Source organism: Rhinoraja longicauda, chromosome 24 (assembly GCF_053455715.1).
Source record: "Rhinoraja longicauda isolate Sanriku21f chromosome 24, sRhiLon1.1, whole genome shotgun sequence".
Lineage (NCBI taxonomy): Eukaryota > Metazoa > Chordata > Chondrichthyes > Rajiformes > Arhynchobatidae > Rhinoraja > Rhinoraja longicauda.
The window spans coordinates 656,234-673,840 of record NC_135976.1 but is presented as its reverse complement, the minus strand read 5'-3'; the positions used below and the strand labels follow the sequence as shown (position 1 = coordinate 673,840).

Sequence of the window (17,607 nt, the reverse complement as noted above, 5' to 3'; positions counted from 1 at the left end):
AGGTCCCACATAGGAGATTGGTGTACAAACTTAAAGCACATGGTATTGAGGGTTCAGTGTTGAGGTGGATAGAGAATTGGTTGGCGGACAGGAAGCAAAGAGTAGGAATAAACGGGTCCTTTTCGGAATGGCAGGCAGTGACTAGTGGGGTACCGCAAGGCTCAGTGCTGGGACCCCAGTTATTTACAGTGTATATTAGTGATTTGGACGAGGGAATTGAATGCAACATCTCTAAGTTTGCGGATGACACGAAGCTGGGTGGCAGTGTTAGCTGCGAGGAGGATGCTAGGAGGCTGCAGAATGACTTGGATAGATTAGGCGAGTGGGCAAATGCATGGCAGATGCAATATAATGTGGATAAATGTGAGGTTATCCACTTTGGCGGCAAGAACAGGAAAGCAGAGTATTACCTGAATGGTGACCGATTGGGAGAAGGGGAGATGCAACGTGACCTGGGTGTCATGGTGCACCAGTCATTGAAAGCAAGCGTGCAGGTGCAGCAGGCAGTGAAGAAAGCGAATGGTATGTTGGCATTCATAGCAAGAGGATTGAGTTTAGGAGCAGGGAGGTTCTACTGCAGTTGTACAGGGCCTTGGTGAGACCGCACCTGGAGTATTGTGTGCAGTTTTGGTCTCCTAATCTGAGGAAAGACGTTCTTGCCTTAGAAGGAGTACAGAGAAGGTTCACTAGATTGATCCCTGGGATGGCAGGACTTTCATATGAAGAAAGACTGGATAGACTAGGCTTGTACTCGCTGGAATTTAGAAGACTGAGGGGGGATCTTATAGAAACATATAAAATTCTTAAGGGGTTGGAGAGGCTAGATGCGGGAAGATTGTTCCCGATGTTGGGGGAGTCCAGAACCAGGGGTCACAGCTTAAGGATAAGGGGGAAGTCTTTTAGGACCGAGATGAGAAAACATTTCTTCACACAGAGAGTGGTGAGTCTGTGGAATTCTCTGCCACAGAAGGTAGTTGAGGCCAGTTCATTGGCTATATTTAAGAGGGAGTTAGATGTGGCCCTTTTTGCTAAAGGGATCAGGGGGTATGGAGAGAAGGCAGGTACAGGTTACTGAGCTGGATGATCAGCCATGATCATATTGAATGGCGGTGCAGGCTCGAAGGGCCGAATGGCCTACTCCTGCACCTATTTTCTATGTTTCTATGTTTCTATGTTTCTACCTCTTGGCCAACAGCAGCAGTGAGAAGGGGGCATGGCGTGGCTGTTGGGGATTCTCATTGGTAGATGTCACTTTCTTGAGGGAGCACCTAATGTAGATGTTTTAAATGGTGGGGAGGGCTCTGCCCATGATGAACCAAATAAAACAAAGTGTAGTTTTAAGGAATGATTAGTGAGAAGGGTTACAGAATGAGTGCTTCTCAGCAAATCCTTCTTTGTTTCTGTGGTCAGGCTCTGACTCTGAATCGAGAACAGTGTATCTGCAATAATTTGTTACAAAAGCATTTGTTACACAACCAGTGAACATTGAACATTGCATCTGTTTTCCTAACTACATAACGAACAATCCAAGCAAATGGGTTCCATTTTTGAATCCAAAAATATTTTTTCTGTTAACTGGCTAATTTGCTTTTGTGACAAATTATTGCAGATACATTCCTCTCGATTCAGAGTCAGAGCCTGACCACAGTAACAAATAAGTTTTTGCTGGGAACACCATGGACATAAACTTATTCATGAGTTAATTCTACAAGATGTTGACAGCAACTCAGTGCCCAGAACTACATATAATATTTGGAATCTGACCTAGCTGGTAATTAAAAATGTTTTATTTCCATTGTTTAAAATGAAGCCCGATGTACAACATTGTTGTGTCTTTCTTCAGACTGAGGAATCTGTCTATGTCCCTCCACAACTACCACCTGAACCATTGAGTTCATCCAGCACTTTGTCCTTTTGCTCAGGATTCTGGCATTAGCAGTCTCTTGTGTCTCCATTTATTGTCTTTGTAGTTTAATCATCACCCCAGTAACCCATTTCAGAAACCTCAGTAAAGGTTTTCACATTCTGTGTACATTCCCCAATGTCCATTGTCTCATCTCTTCTTACAGATCATCCTTCTATTCTCTTCTCTGTCATGAGCTTTTCTAGATCCCTTTTAAAAGCATTTAAGCCATTCATTCTAGTGATGATCAATTCCATATACTAAAGGCAATCAATAATTAGCTTGCATCAGTATTTACACAAAAAACTCTCATCACCAATATCCCAGGGTAACCCATATTAAATCAGAATGAACATTAAAAGAGATGAAATAACAACAGTGACAATAACAAATGTCAAATTCAGCCCTTCCCCACCCACACTAAAACAAATGCTTCCTGCAATTCGAAGGAAGTGTGTGATCAGGTGATTCCAGGTAAGTCCAAACCTCCAAAGTTCTCTTGATTCAGAAATGTTCTTTAGATTACAAAATTGAACTCTTGAAAAAAGTGGAAAAGGAGAAACCAGTGGATTATCAATGTTTCCTGAAATGTATTTGTGAGAAACTGTTAATGTTGGTGGTTACAGGTGGGTTGCCAGTGTCCAGCTGTAGGACTCAGCAGAGATTTGTAAAAGAATAGGTAATGCCAGAAAATCCTGACTGATTTTTCAAGTAGGGACTAAACGGGTGGAAAGATAGATTCTATGATTGTTATTTATTTAGACTTTTATGAATCCATTGAATAAAGTATTTTATAATAAAGGTAAGTATGTGGTTTTTTTAATTGGACTTTAAAAGGTTAGAACAAAAAAAATCCTTGAGGGAAAAACTGGAAGTTGTGAAGCTTCAAAGACACCTGGGTCCTTGTATATGACCATAATAACGTTCAAAACTAGTACAGAAATGAATCAAAAGTGCTAATGAATTGTTTGCATTTTAACCTAGCCTAACCATACCCAAGAGCATGGGACAAAACTAGAAAATGCCAGAAACACTCAGCAGGTCAGGCTGCATCTGTGGGATGAGAAACTGAGTTAGTGTTTCGGTCTGAAGTCCCTTTCATCAGCACTCCTTGGCTCAACACCTTGTGAAGATGTTTTGATTTTGGAGGGATCTGGAAAAGATTTATTAAAATCCTATCTTAATCGCAAGAGCTAAACAATGAGCAGTGTTTGGACAATCTATGTCTGCTTTCGCTGGGATTTAGAATGGAGTGGAAAAACCCACGAGGTGGACGGAGTGAAATTATCCCTCGTGATTCGAATGCCAAGAGCCAGCTAACATGACATCAGTAAGGCCCAAGATTTCAGGAGTGAAATTCAGAAATACTTCTACAAGCAAAGATAGTTTAAAATGTTGAACTCTCCTTAAGTACAAATAACGCAGACAATTGTTAATTTTAAATCTGAAATTGATTATTTACTTGTCAACTAAAAAAAGTTGTTGCATTTCATTTATAAAACATGATTTTATTAAAACCAATTGAAGAAAATGAAAGATTAAATCGCCTCGCCCTGTTCCATGACCCTGTGCAAGTAGTGTGAGCAAAGACCATTCTTTATTCACCGACGGCTTTATTAATAACAATGTTATGGCGGTCCTTGGACAGGAATATAATCTCACCATGTTTTTCAAACACAGCCTCAATTTTGAAAAAATAATCTCTATAAAGGCACTTCTTGGTTTCCGCTTTCTATTTGGCCTTTAATCTCAGTCTGGTAAATCTTTCTTCTCATTTTCCTCAATACTTTTTTGGCCTTTTGTATTACACACGGGTGGATTTCATTCATATTTTTAGTAGCTGTGTGCACTTGTCCCGCGCCTTGAAAGATGTGTAAATGTGAAGGTTTTATTTCTGTTTCTTTATTCCGCTTTAAAATTGCAGCGTTCTCTTTCCTGGCGCACGCCGCTCCTCGTTCTGAAGTGTGTCGTGTCAATGTTCGCATCCCCTGCAGCAGTTTACCGCACCCCCTGCAGCAGTTTATTCCGGGTCTGTGAGGAACCGGTCTCGCTGGTAACTACAATTCCAAGCCCTGTCTCATACTTTGAAGTTATGACCTATTCAAGCCCCGAACTTACCTCAAGCAAAACAATGATGGCAGCGCCGAATACTATCCACTTGACTTCACCGCCGCCAGCCTCATTCTCCCGCCATGTGGCCAGCGATATATCCGTGCTACTGCCGCCTCTTTGAATCACAAGGGATGTAATTTCTCTACCAGGTCGTTTAGTCAACACTGTTGATTTACCATTCTCGCTTTCCAACTATTGGCTGTTCGTTAAATTCGTTAAAACCTTCCCGTTTTGGTGCAATCAGCCCCAAGACCAGATTCACAGAACTGGCATCGGTAAGTAACATTTTAACGCAAAGCTGATTTGTCTAAAAGATTTATATGCAACGCAGCCGCTCCGGGCTCGATTGTAAATTAAATGTTATAAAGTGCGACAGGTCGCCCATCCCCTTATTTTCTGAATGGATATAAGTTTCCTCTTTTGGTGGAAACTTTTTATACACATCCCCTGTCAGAGGCTGTTCTCCGAATACATATTCATAACCCTTTCGAGAACAATATCTGTAAAGGCGTGGTATCGTCCACACCGCGAATGAAGATTTAAACGCTTCAACCAGCGAGTTTTCTTGTCTTCGGGCCGTTCAAATACAATCTATTTTCCAAACGGTGTAAAGGACAGTTGCACTGCGAACTATTCCCCCCAGCCAGAAATGTTTCAGTGGGTGTCTTTTTGGAGTCTTTGGGCTGCGCAGTACAACAAGCTGAAGGGAAAGATGTATGGTCTGAGAAACTAAGATTAACCCTAAACCCAGTAACTCACAAGAGTAACCTCAGCAACTGGGATCTATTACGGCCTGTGTCTTTGGTTGCACCACGGTCTTCGCTTCCACACTACAACAGGCATCCCGATTATTCATTTATTGTATTATGAATTATTATTTATTCTTCTGTGTGTCACTGGGTTTACGGGCCGATAAAAGCGCAGCAAGAAAGAATTCACTTGTTCCCTTGCAGGTACGCGTGACAATTAAACACTCTTAACGTTTAAAACTCGCTGCCGACACATTGAAATAATTTCCATCGATCCACGGTTTCCCAATTCTAGCTGGACAACAAAACAACGCCGTCACCATGGATCTCGGTCCATTTTACCCGGCCTTTAGAAAGAACTCTGAATAACTGAACGTCATGATTTAAATGGGAAGAGAATTTATCTCCACCCTGGAGATTTTATTCGGAGTTTATTCGGATAGTTTCTCGTGATTCTAGTTTCTGGCAAACATCTGAGATTTCGGAAGTCAGAAAACGAAACCGTGGAACTAAAGACGTCGCAATGAATATTTTGCAGGTTCCATTATTCTGGTTAGTACAGGGTATTGTTCACATTTTACTTAAAATATTCAGTGTTATTCCTCCAGTACTCGGAATATTACTCAGATTATTCATCGTATATTGAATACTCAAAATAATAAAGTACTGGGTATACTGTTTGGTTAATTGTCCGTGTCATGCTCCAGATAGCAGGTATTTGGAGTGCGGCTCACAGTCTTCAGCCCAGGGTAGAGGATTCTAAAAGTAGAGGGCAGAGGCTTCGGGTGAGAAGGGTGAGATTTAGGGGGGACCTCGAGGGCAACCCTTTCACTCAGAGGGTAGTCCGTATGAGCTAACAGAGGAAGCTAAAGAAGCGGATACAATTGCGGCTTTTAAAAGACATTTGATAGTTATATGGGAAAGAAGGGTTTAGAGGGATGCAGACCAAAAGCAAGCAAATGGGACTAGCCCAATATGCCCACTTGGTCAGCGTGGATCGAATGGCCTAGGTGGGCCGAATGGCCTGTTTCCGTCCTGTACTTCTACGCGACTCTATTACAGTATGAGTATGAATATTGTGGGCATAATGTTTGGGATATTACTAGTTATGTATTAAAAACTCCCAACATGAGACGGCATAGTTAATGCATTAAAGTGTTCTTCTTTAAAATGCCTTCAGTTTCGAGGCTCCAGTATTGGGACATTGCAATCTGGCTGCTGTCTCGGACGGCGGGGACACGCAAGGGTTAATTGAGGCGGCGATGGCTGCACGTGATTGGATTTTTGGGCGGTTATGTCACGAATATCTGAAAACTCTTGCCCCAAAAGATGTTATTTAGTAAACAACCCGCCCATTTCAGTGACAGGGTGCAGGGGGAGAGGGGAGAGAGAGAGAGTGAGAGCGAGCGAGCGAGCGAGGGAGGGCGGGCACGGTGGACGATGAGGCAGGGGCCCGGCGAGATGATGATGGAGTCGCGGCTATGTGCACCATTCTGCACCCCCTCTAGCCGGCCCCTCGCCCACCCCGAGCCCGGCCTCGTGGCCTTTCACTCCCGGGACAAACTTCAGGACGCGCCCAGTGCCCGGGGCTGCTGCAGAGGAGCGGGGGCCCGAGATTACCTGTCCGGAGACGGTCAGCGCCGGCCGGCGGCGGGCAACACGCCCAAGTATGAGGGCGCGGCCGCACATCGGGCAGCACAGGCGGGCTCCGGTACCGAGGGTGAGTGTCTGCGGGTGGGAAGCGAGCACTTGGTCATCCCGTTGTAACTGGTCAAACCAAACGCTGCAAGTCCACAATCTCAAAGAGCCATACGGCCTATTCCCTACACGCTGACTAAGATGCTCCGTCTAAACACGTATGGCGTTTGGTCCATGTCCATTTAAACTTTCCTATCCGTGTAAGATCGGGTATTTTGCCCAGAGTAGGGAAATCGAGAAGCAGAGGACATAGGTTTACGATGAGGGGGGAGAAGATTTAATGGGTACCCGAGGGGTGACTTTTTTTACACAGAGGGTGGTGGATGTATGGAAGAAGCTGCCGGAGGACCAGGGTCCATCGCAACATTAAAACAAACATTTAGTCAGGTACATGGATAGGACACGCTGAGAGGGATTTGGGCCAAACAGGAGGGACTGGTGTAGATGGGACATGTAGGCCGGCGTGGCCAAGTTGGGCCGAACGGCCTGTTTCCACGCTGTACGACTCCCACTAAATATGACATGTCCAAATTACTTTTAAATGTAGTTACTGTACTCATCTTAATTCCTCCTCTGGCAGCTCGTTCCGTACACCCACCATCCTCTGTGTGAAACGTTGTCCCTCAAGAGTGTTTAATTCTCATATGTACCGGCAAGGGAACAATGAAACCCTTTCTTGCAGCACTTTAACGGACATAAAAGTAATACAACACAGATAAATATAATAATAAAGAATGAATAAATTAATATTCTCTATAGTAGTGGGACATACAATGCAACCAATGACATGCCCCTATTAAATCTTGCCCCTCTCACCTTAAACCTTTGCCCCAACTCTGGGAATAAAATATTCACCCTATCTATTCCCCTCGAAGGAAATTACACAAAATGCTGGAGTAACTCAACGGGTCAGGCAGCATCTCAGGAGAGAAGGAATGGGTGACATTTCGGGTCGAGACCCTTCTTCAGACTGATGGATATCTATCTATCTATTCCCCTCATGATTTTATACACCTCTATAAGATCACCGTTACACTCCTGCGCTCCAAGGAGTAGAGCTATCGCCTGTCCAACCTCTACCTGTCATTCTGATTAGATAGACCAGTCCCAACGAACCCTAAAGAATACTAATATGTAAGAGTATCGGATTTATTAAAGAATCTCCGTATCTATTAGTGGGACATACCGTATCTATTATGTAAACAAGGAAATGATGTTTGCAGGACTGTGGATCCCAGCGTTAATTTTGACTGTTTACAAATTGTGCGTCCAACTCGTTCATGGACCTCACTTTCCTTTGCCAGAATATGCATTACAGCATATGTAAGCGGGTATTTCATAGAAGTAGAAATGTATTTCTTTACATTTGAGTTTTAAACCATTAACGAAAAGCATTTTACTTCCGAGACGGGGGTTATTTATTTGGGTTCCCGAGCGGAAGAGTTTTATTCGAATGTTTGAGTGTCTGGGAATTTGGTCATCACTAACTGGAAGGTGCCATATGTCCATGTGTGGTCGCTAACTTTGGCTTTACAGAGATTATGTTCATGGTGCCGGTTTTATATTAGAACCAAAACCTTATGAACAGTCACAGCGCACGATTTAATAGAGGCGGGGGAGGGGGAGATTTACCTGAGGGGTATCGTTCACACACAAAGGATGATGGGTGTATGGAACGAGCTGCATGTAGTTGTGGCGGGTAAAATAACATTTAAGAGACATTTGGACAGGTACATGGATAGGAAAGGTTAAAAAAAAATGGGTCAATCACAGGCAGGTGGGACTGGTTTAGATGGGGCATGTTGGTCGGCGTGGGCAAGTTTGGCCGAAGGGTCTGTTTCTATGCTGTATGACTCAATGACTCAATGACACACATGGCCCGACCAGGAAGTCTCACAGCACTGGGCGGCATGGTGACGCAGCCTTACAGCAACTTTACCGGAAACCCGGGTTCGATCCCGATCCCCACTACGGTTTGTACGTTCTCCCCGTGACCTGCGAGGGTTTTCTCCGAGATCTTCGGGTTCCTCCCACTCTCCAAAGACGTACAGGTATGTAGGTTGATTGGCGTACATAGGTTGATTGGCTTGGTAAATGTAAAATTGTCCCTCGTGTGTGTAGGATAGTGTTAATGTGCGGGGATCGCTGGCCGGCGAGGACCCGGTGGCCCGAAGGGCGTGTTTCCGCGCTGTATCTCTAAACTAAACTAAAGCAAAGTTGCTCCGGAGCAAAGCAACGTGTTGAATCGGTTTTCAAGCCGGTTTGGATATCACAGCTAACTAGGTGACAATGGTTGGGCAAACGAGGAATTCTTCCTTTCAAGATGTTCTCCCTGGGCAAGAAGATGTCACCGACCAAATTCCGGGCATCTTGAGAGAACATTGTACCCGCTGATAATCCCTGAGCACACGCATGATACAGAGTGGGAAAGAGTTAATGTCAGTTAGAGAAGTGTTTCATATGAGGAAAGACTGGATAGACTGGGCTTGTACTCGCTGGAATTTAGAAGACTGAGGGGGGATCTTATAGAAACATATAAAATTCTTAAGGGGTTGGAGAGGCTAGATGCGGGAAGATTGTTCCCGATGTTGGGGGAGTCCAGAACCAGTGGTCACAGCTTAAGGATAAGGGGGAAGTCTTTTAGGATCGAGATGAGAAAACATTTCTTCACACAGAGAGTGGTGAGTCTGTGGAATTCTCTGCCACAGAAGGTAGTTGAGGCCAGTTCATTGGCTATATTTAAGAGGGAGTTAGATGTGGCCCTTTTTGCTAAAGGGATCAGGGGGTATGGAGAGAAGGCAGGTACAGGCTACTGAGCTGGATGATCAGCCATGATCATATTGAATGGCGGTGCAGGCTCGAAGGGCCGAATGGCCTACTCCTGCACCTATTTTCTATGTTTCTATGTTTATATATCTAACCAGTATTTTGGTCACATCTAGTTCCCTCCCACTTGAAGATGACCCTTTCCTCGCTCTTCTCCCTACAGCAGAAACTTCTTCAAACTTGGGATCTGTAGAACGCCGTTCCATCCTGTTAAATTAAAAAGCCCAGCACGGTCGGAGTTTTAGTCTGAAGAAGGGTCCCGACCCTAAACGTCACTCATCCTTTTTCTCCAGTGATGCTGTCTGTCCCGCTGAGTTACTCCGGCACTTTGTGTCTATCTTCGGTGTATACCAGCATCTGCAATTCCTTACTTCACAAGTCAAGGTAGGGTCTCGATCCATTCCCGCCACAGATGCTGCCTGGCCCGCTGAGTTCCTCCAACATTTTATGTCTTGTTCAAGATAAATACACGTCTAATTCCACTGCCCCGGCTAGTTCCTGTTGGTATCTCAGCGTCTCAAGTTTTACCCATCCGCACACTCCTCTTCGGCCACGGAGAATATTATTGCGATAGATGTGAAGAATTTCGTAAGAATTTTCTCGGCTTGTAACCGCTCACGACCGGCAGTGTGACTTCAAGCACCATGACTGCTCCGGCATTACTGTGTGTAGACAGGTTGCATGCTACTGTGGCACTGGGCTTGGTTGTCTTGGTTGCGCGCTTATCCTGGTGTACTTTGTGTTTTAATAGTGATTTAAGTGATCCAGTGTTCATTCTCATTGACTCTTCTTTAATCTTCTTTAATCGCTCAAGATAGGACAAAACTCTCATCCTTGGAACTAGCCTAGTGAATCCTATTTTGACCAGTTCCAATAACAGTACATCCTTTCTTATAAAAGGGAACCAAAATTATCCACAGTATTCCAGATGTGGCCTCCTCCCTTGTAAATTGTAACAATACTTTCCTATTTTGAAATTCTTTGGAATAAAAGCCAACAGGAAGACAGATAGATGAAGTCTGGTTTCAAGAAGGCATTCCTAATCAAAGGAAGACAATAAACATTTTCAAGCTCATAACATTCCTTCCAACAATAACATTTTGGCTAATTTCCGTTAATTATAGGGATATTTTGTTCTATTACTGTTCACACTTCAGAAACTTCATCCAATTTGCTCTTTGTTTATGTTTTAAAAGTATCTACTCCTGCCCTACCTCATCTCATTCTACCTCCAGGACTTCCTAATCCATCATTTATTTTCCATTTCCTCTGACATATCTCTGCAGCCCCTCCAGCAATGTTGCCTCATGGTGCTAACTGACCCAGGTTCAACCCTGTCCTCGGGTGCTATCTGAGTGGAAACATAGAAACATAGAAAATAGGTGCAGGAGGAGGCCATTTGGCCCTTTGAGCCAGCACCGCCATTCATTGTGATCATGACTGATCATCTACAATCAGTAGCCTGTGCCTGCCTTCTCCCCATATCCCTTAATTCCACTATCCCCGAGAGCTCCATCTAACTCTCTTTTAAATTCATCCAGTGAATTGGCCTCCACTGCCTTCTGTGGCAGAGAATTCCACAAATTTGAATGTTCTCCAGTGAATGCTTGGGTTTGTGTCTGGGTTCTCCAGCTTCCTCCCACATCTCAAAGACGTGCAGATTGGTCGGTTAAGTGTTCATTCAAAAATGCCCCAGATCTATAGTTGAGTGGTACAACCTGGGATAGGGAGGGGGAGAGTTGATGGCAATATGGGAGAATAAGATAGGGTGTGCAGGGTTCGTGTAAATTAATAATGGTCCATATAGGCTTAGTGAGCCCTAGGGCCTGTTTCCATGTTGTATTTCTCTAAGACTAATTGCATGAGTAAAGAAGTTTCTCCTGAATTCTTTATTAACTTTATCAGTTGTTTTCTTGAATTTCCTAATTTTGATAGAACTGATAGAGATGCTGCCTCACAGCACCAGATACTAACCTTGGATGGTGTCCATGTGGATTTCCTCCGGGCGTTCTGGTTTCCTCCCGCATCGCAAAAACGTGCGGGTTTGCAGATTAATTGGCCTTTGTAAATTGTCCCCAGTGTGTTGGGATTGGATGAAAAAGTAGGATAACATAGAACTAGTGTGGCTGGTGTGAATTTAGTGGGGTGGAGGGCCTGTTTCCATGCCGTGTCTCTAAACCAAAGTCTACTGTGCCACCACTTTCCTAAATGAATATTGTAAAAGAACATTAACTTTCACTTCAAGGGGGCTTGAAATAAAAAAAGGGCCGATGAATACACCTCTAACATGTAATAAAACATAAGGAAACAGATCAAGGTACAGCACATAAATCCTCAGGTCTGCTCCACTATTAAACAGCTTGTGTGCGATCCATTGTCTTTGCACCGCGTCTTTGTTATAAATCTATATCCCTTAATCATACCTGAAAATCTATTGATGTCCATTTATTTCTAGGAACAACAGTTAGAAAGTCTAAGATGTGCAAAAGCATGTTAATTTCTAGCTAATAGTTCCATAGAGAACCCCCAACATCCTCTTCACAAGTCAACCTCAGTTTAATTTTTGTGTCTATGATTTGCAATGTGGAACTTGAGCCCATTCAATATCTCACTCTTCCACTGCATTCAGAATTTTGCATCAACCCGTTAGCTTTATAACCCATGATTTGTTTAAATGCAAAACACAAAATCCTGGCTTTACTCAATGGAGCAGGCAACATCTGTGGAGGGAAATGGAAAGACGGTGTTTCAGACTGAAGAGGAGTCTTGACCCGAAACGTCACTTGTCCATTTCACTCCACAGATTTTGCCTGACCTTTGATTTACTCCAGCACTTTATGTTTTAATCAAGATTTCAGCATCCACAGTTCCTTGTGAATCCATGTTTATTTTAATTGGATCATTGGCCTTGATTAAAATAGAAGAATTTTTACTTTACTTACTTCCTTGAATAACTAATTAATTTCTAGTTGCTCAAGCTATTTTAAAGTTCACATATTATATTTTGAAAACTATTTAGATCCACTTTTATATAGTTACTGAGATGGCAGTAAGTTGTCAAAAAACAATCAGGCCACCTTGGGGAAGAACCTCTGGACCTCCTGCCTGTGGCCTCATTGCTACCAGTAGCTGACTCCCTCACCCAGGATTCAGTCTTGTTTGGGATCTCACATCTATATATATATATAACAACTACAGCATGGAAACAGGCCTGTCCGGCCCTACCAGTCCACGCCGACCATTCTCCCTGACCTAGTCTCATCTATCTGCATGTGACGTGCGACTGGGGGATAAGTGCATGTGTGTGAAGGCACAAGGTCGCAGGTGGAAGGTGTGCGGTTCTGAGGAGGTGGAGTATACCATTAGGGGGGCAGGCTTGGTGGAGGGCAAACAAGATAACATCAGGACTAATCCCAATGGTGTTGAGGCAAAATGATTAAATTATAAAGAATGGTTGCTTCAAAAATGGAAATGTGATGTAATTTTTTGGATTGTTTTCTCTGGAATGTTGGAGGTTGAGGGGAGTCCTGATTGAACTATATAAAATTATGTGACACATAAATAATGTAGACAGTTAGAACCCTTTTCACAAGGTTGAAATGTCAACGACTAGAGTGCATAGTTTTTTGAGAGGGGCAAAGTTTAAGGATGATGTGCAGGGCAAGTTTCTTACACAGTTGGTGGTGGGTGCCTGGAATCTGCTACCAGGGGTGGTGGTGGAGGCAAATGTGATAGTGGCGTATTTGAGGCTTTTAGACAGGGAATAGAGGGATATGGAACATTTGCAGGCAGTGGAGATTAGTTGGCATTATGTTTGGTTCAAAGGGCCTGTTCCTGCGCTGTAGAGCTCTATATTATATGTTCTAATTGAACACAAAACTTTGCAAAGAATTGGGAGGGTTGATAGTAAAAAAGTAATCCTGTTAATGTTTGGTTTGTAGAACACGGGGATAATTCGAGCTAGGCAGAAAGAAGCTGATTTTTTTTCAAAGGTCTAGAGTGTTCTATTCCAAAATAAAATACCATGACCTCCAAATATGACAAAGATAACTCAGCCATTGATAGGGCTACTTAACCCAACTCATCAACTCCAGGTTTATGTTCCACACGGACTTCCTCCAACAGCCCTCCTGTAATCCCATTAATATATCTCTTCCTCGCCCTCAGGAGTGCTCATCAACCTCCTTTAGTATAAGAAAATAACTGCAGATGCTGGTACAAATCGATTTATTCACAAAATGCTGGAGTAACTCAGCAGGTCAGGCAGCATCTCGGGAGAGAAGGAATGGGTGACGTTTCGGGTCGAGACCCTTCTTCAGACTGATGTCGGGGGTGGGACAAAGGAAGGATATAGGTGGAGACAGGAAGATAGAGGGAGATCTGGGAAGGAGGAGGGGAAGGGAGGGACAGAGGAGCTATCTGAAGTTGGAGAAGTCGACGTTCATACCACCGGGCCGCAAACTGCCCAGGCGAAATATGAGGTGCTGCTCCTCCAACTTCCGGCGGGCCTCACCATGGCACTGGAGGAGGCCCATGACAGAGAGGTCAGACTGGGAATGGGAGGGGGAGTTAAAGTGCTGGGCCACCGGGAGATCAGTTGCGTTAATGCGGACCGAGCGCAGGTGTTCAGCGAAGCGATCGCCGAGCCTGCGCTTGGTTTCGCCGATATAGATAAGCTGACATCTAGAGCAGCGGATGCAATAGATGAGGTTGGAGGAGGTGCAGGTGAACCTCTGTCTCACCTGGAAAGAATGTTTGGGTCCTTTGATGGAGTTGAGGGGGGAGGTAAAGGGACAGGTGTTGCATCTCGTGCGGTTGCAAGGGAAAGTGCCCGGGGTTAGGGTGGTTTGGGTAGGAAGGGACGAGTGGACCAGGGAGTTGCGGAGGGAACGGTCTCTGCGGAACGCAGAGAGGGGAGGGGATGGGAAGATATGGCCAGTGGTGGGGTCCTGTTGTAGGTGACGGAAATGTTGGTGGATAATATGTTGGATCCGCTGGCTGGTGGGGTGGAAGGTGAGAACGAGGGGGATCCTGTCCTTGTTGCGAGTGTGGGGATGGGGAGCAAGAGCGGAGCTGCGGGATGTAGAAGAGACCCTAGTGAGAGCCTCATCTATAATGGAGGAGGGGAAGCCCCGTTTTCTGAAAAACGAGGACATCTCGGAAGCCCTAGTGTGAAACACCTCATCCCGGGCGCAGATGCGGCGTAGACGGAGGAATTGGGAGTAGGGGATAGACTTTTTGCAGGGGACCGGGTGGGAAGAAGTGTAGTCCAGATAGCTGTGCGAGTCGGTGGGCTTGTAATAAATGTCCGTCACTAGCTTTTCTCCTGTGATGGAGATGGTGAGGTCCAGAAACGGGAGGGAGATGTCAGAGATAGTCCAGGTATATTTAAGAGCAGGATGGAAATTGGAGGTGAAGTGTATAAAGTCAGTGAGTTCTGCATGGGTGTAAGAGGTAGCACCAATGCAGTCGTCGATGTAGCGGAGGTAGAGTTCGGGGATGGGGCCAGTGTACGTCAACCTCCTTCATTGGTCATGCCTGGAAATGAGGTTCAGATTCCATTAAAATTTACATTCAATGGGGTATTCCAAAGGAACTCATTTGCCTGACGAATGGTGAGATTATGTAACTCAGCAGTGGGGTGGAGGTGAACGGTGTAGATGACGATGACAGGAGGTTGGACAGGCGTATATTGGGGTTGACGGTTACCATTGACATGAAGAGAATGAAATGTCACATGGACTGAATGCCTTTCAATTCAGCCTTTCCAAAGGGAAAAGAGGGGGGGGGGGATACTGGATTGCAGCACTAAATTGGATAGTGATAGAGCAATATAGTGTGGAACCAGCCCTTTTGGCCAAACATGTCCATGCCAACGAAAATGCCCTAATGTTATTTCCCCACGTTTGGCTCATATCCCTCTAAACCTTCCTACCCATGTACCCATCCATATGTGTGTTAAATATTGTTATAGTACCTGCCTCAACTACCTCCTCTGGCAGCTGGTTCCATAAACCTTCTGCCCTCTGTGTGAAGAAGTTGTTGATGAGCTTCCTATTAAATCTTTCCCCCCTCACCTTAAAACTATGCCCTCGAGTATTTGATTTCACTTTCTGGGGAAGAAGACTCCGTGTATTCAATATGTCTATTCCCCTCGGGATTTTATACACCTCTATAAGATCACCCCTCATCCTCCTGCGTTCTGAGTAATAAAGTCCCAGCCTGCCCAGCATCTCCCTGTAGCTCAGGACTCTGTGTGCAGACATAGAAACATAGAAAATAGGTGCAGGTGTAGGCCATTCGGCCCTTCGAGCCTGCACCGCCATTCAATATGATCATGGCTGATCATCCAACTCAGTATCCCGTACCTGCCTTCTCTCCATACCCCCTGATCCCTTTAGCCACAAGGGCCACATCTAACTCTCTCTTAAATATAGCCAATAAACTGGCCTCAACTACCTTCTGTGGCAAAGAATTCCACAGATTCACCACTCTCTGTGTGAAAACAGTATACCAACACTGTGGTATATCTTCTCTACACTTCTTCCAGCTTAATAACATCTTTCCTAGCGCAGGGTGAACAAAATTGAACACAATACCCCATGTGCAGCCTCATGAATGCGCTGTACATCAGCAGCACAATGTCCCAATTCCTGTACTCAGTGCTCTGACTGATGAAGGCCAGCGTGCCAAACGCCTTCTTCAGCGACGCCACTTTAGGAGAGCTACGTTGCTTCATCACTTTGTATCTTTTAAAAATAAGCCAGATCTGCAGTTCCTTGTGTATATGTTTCTGTATATTTCTATTAGATCCCTCTGTTCTACAATACTCTCCAGGCCAGCATGATTCACTGCGAAGATTCTACCCTGGGTTGACTTACCAGATTAAGTGAATAACTGCTGCTAGTTTTAACAACGTGAGGGAATAAATATTCTACAATTGTATGACAATATGGTATTATAGATGGATATATACCACACAAAGAAGCACAAAGATGTGGAAATTGAACTTTATTTTTAAAATAACACCAACGGTACAAAATCAGATGGTAAATTATTTTGGTGTGAACCCTTTGGGTCGTGGGTCCGATAAAAGACGCCCAGCCGGCTGCCTCCGGAATACTGGGCCGTGGATGTGCTGTGGAAGTTCTTAATAATTTACAGCGCATGTGATACTTTATTAGTGTGAGCCAAATTCCTTTATTCTCTGATTTAAAAATCTGCTTTAGAGGTGGGAGATGCCTCCGGAGCGGGGTCCTGGACTCGCCATTCCCGGGCTCGGGTTTGGCCCGTCGATGTTCCCCCAGTGCCCGCTTTGCCGGTTCAGTCTTAGGTTCGAGTCCCGGACTCGCCGGACCTGGGGTTCCGGTGCTTCGTGATTAAATCACTTCCAAAAGAAGGTTCGCATTTGAAAAAATAAAATCTCCCGCGTCCTTACAGAGCACCGTAAAGAAGCGATTACAATCACCACAAATAATGTAATCTATCCCAGGTTTGATATTTTAAATAACCTGCACAAATATATCATGTATTTGGATCGCTTTCCATTTGGAGACCCTGACTATGGTAATTTTGTACAGTTTTATTTGTGGTAAATTTTCAGAGCTGAAATGTTAGCTTTAGATTTAGAGTTATTATTATCACGAGGAACGTGGGACAGTGAAAAACGTTGTTTCGCATGTTACCCAATCACATCAGAAAATAAACCCAATGCATATTTCCATACGATCAAGTCACCTGAAGTCACCGGGAGAGCGAAGGAAAACAGATTGAGAGCTGAATATAGTTCTCAGCATTGTAGCGCTTCCCATTTTATCCTCAGTTCTAAAATTTCAGGTCACCCACTCCCTCAAACAAAGCAAACGGCAGAATGTACTAATTAGATTTATTCTGGGAATGCAGCAAAGAGACTCTTGTATCTTCGGTTAAAAAAAACCGATGTTAATTTAAAACTAATGAAACATTAAGTTGTCCGTTAAAAGAGATAAATTCCGAGCACCAATGCGCTCGATAGCGCACTTAAAAATCACAAAATATCCTCTCATATTTACGCTGCGTATTGTAGTGACCGCGCTGCACAATCTGTGAAGATGATAAACCCAAGATCCGCCTTCTCTCGAAACGAGTGAAAGATATTGGGACAGGTAGTTCACGGTGGGAGTCGGAGGGAACAACGAGCGACTGAAATACACGTGAAACACATTGAAAGATACGTTGAGGTGTCTCAACATCTTCTGCTAAAAAAAAGGAAATCTGTTTTTTTTTAAAAGAATCAGTTTACCACATTAAATGCAATCTCCAAAAAAATATCAACTAACA

At 44.2% G+C, this 17,607-nt stretch overlaps 1 protein-coding gene across 1 annotated transcript in view; it reads left to right on the top strand.

Moving 5' to 3' along the window:
• Positions 1-6,185: 6,185 nt before the first annotated feature.
• alx3 (ALX homeobox 3) overlaps positions 6,186-17,607 on the top strand; it is a 28,242-nt gene continuing 16,820 nt past the window's right edge. Inside the window, exon 1 of the mRNA XM_078420289.1 lies at positions 6,186-6,484. Within this exon, the coding sequence (XP_078276415.1) occupies positions 6,205-6,484 (280 nt within the window). The 5' untranslated portion in view covers positions 6,186-6,204. The remainder of the gene's footprint in view (positions 6,485-17,607) is intronic.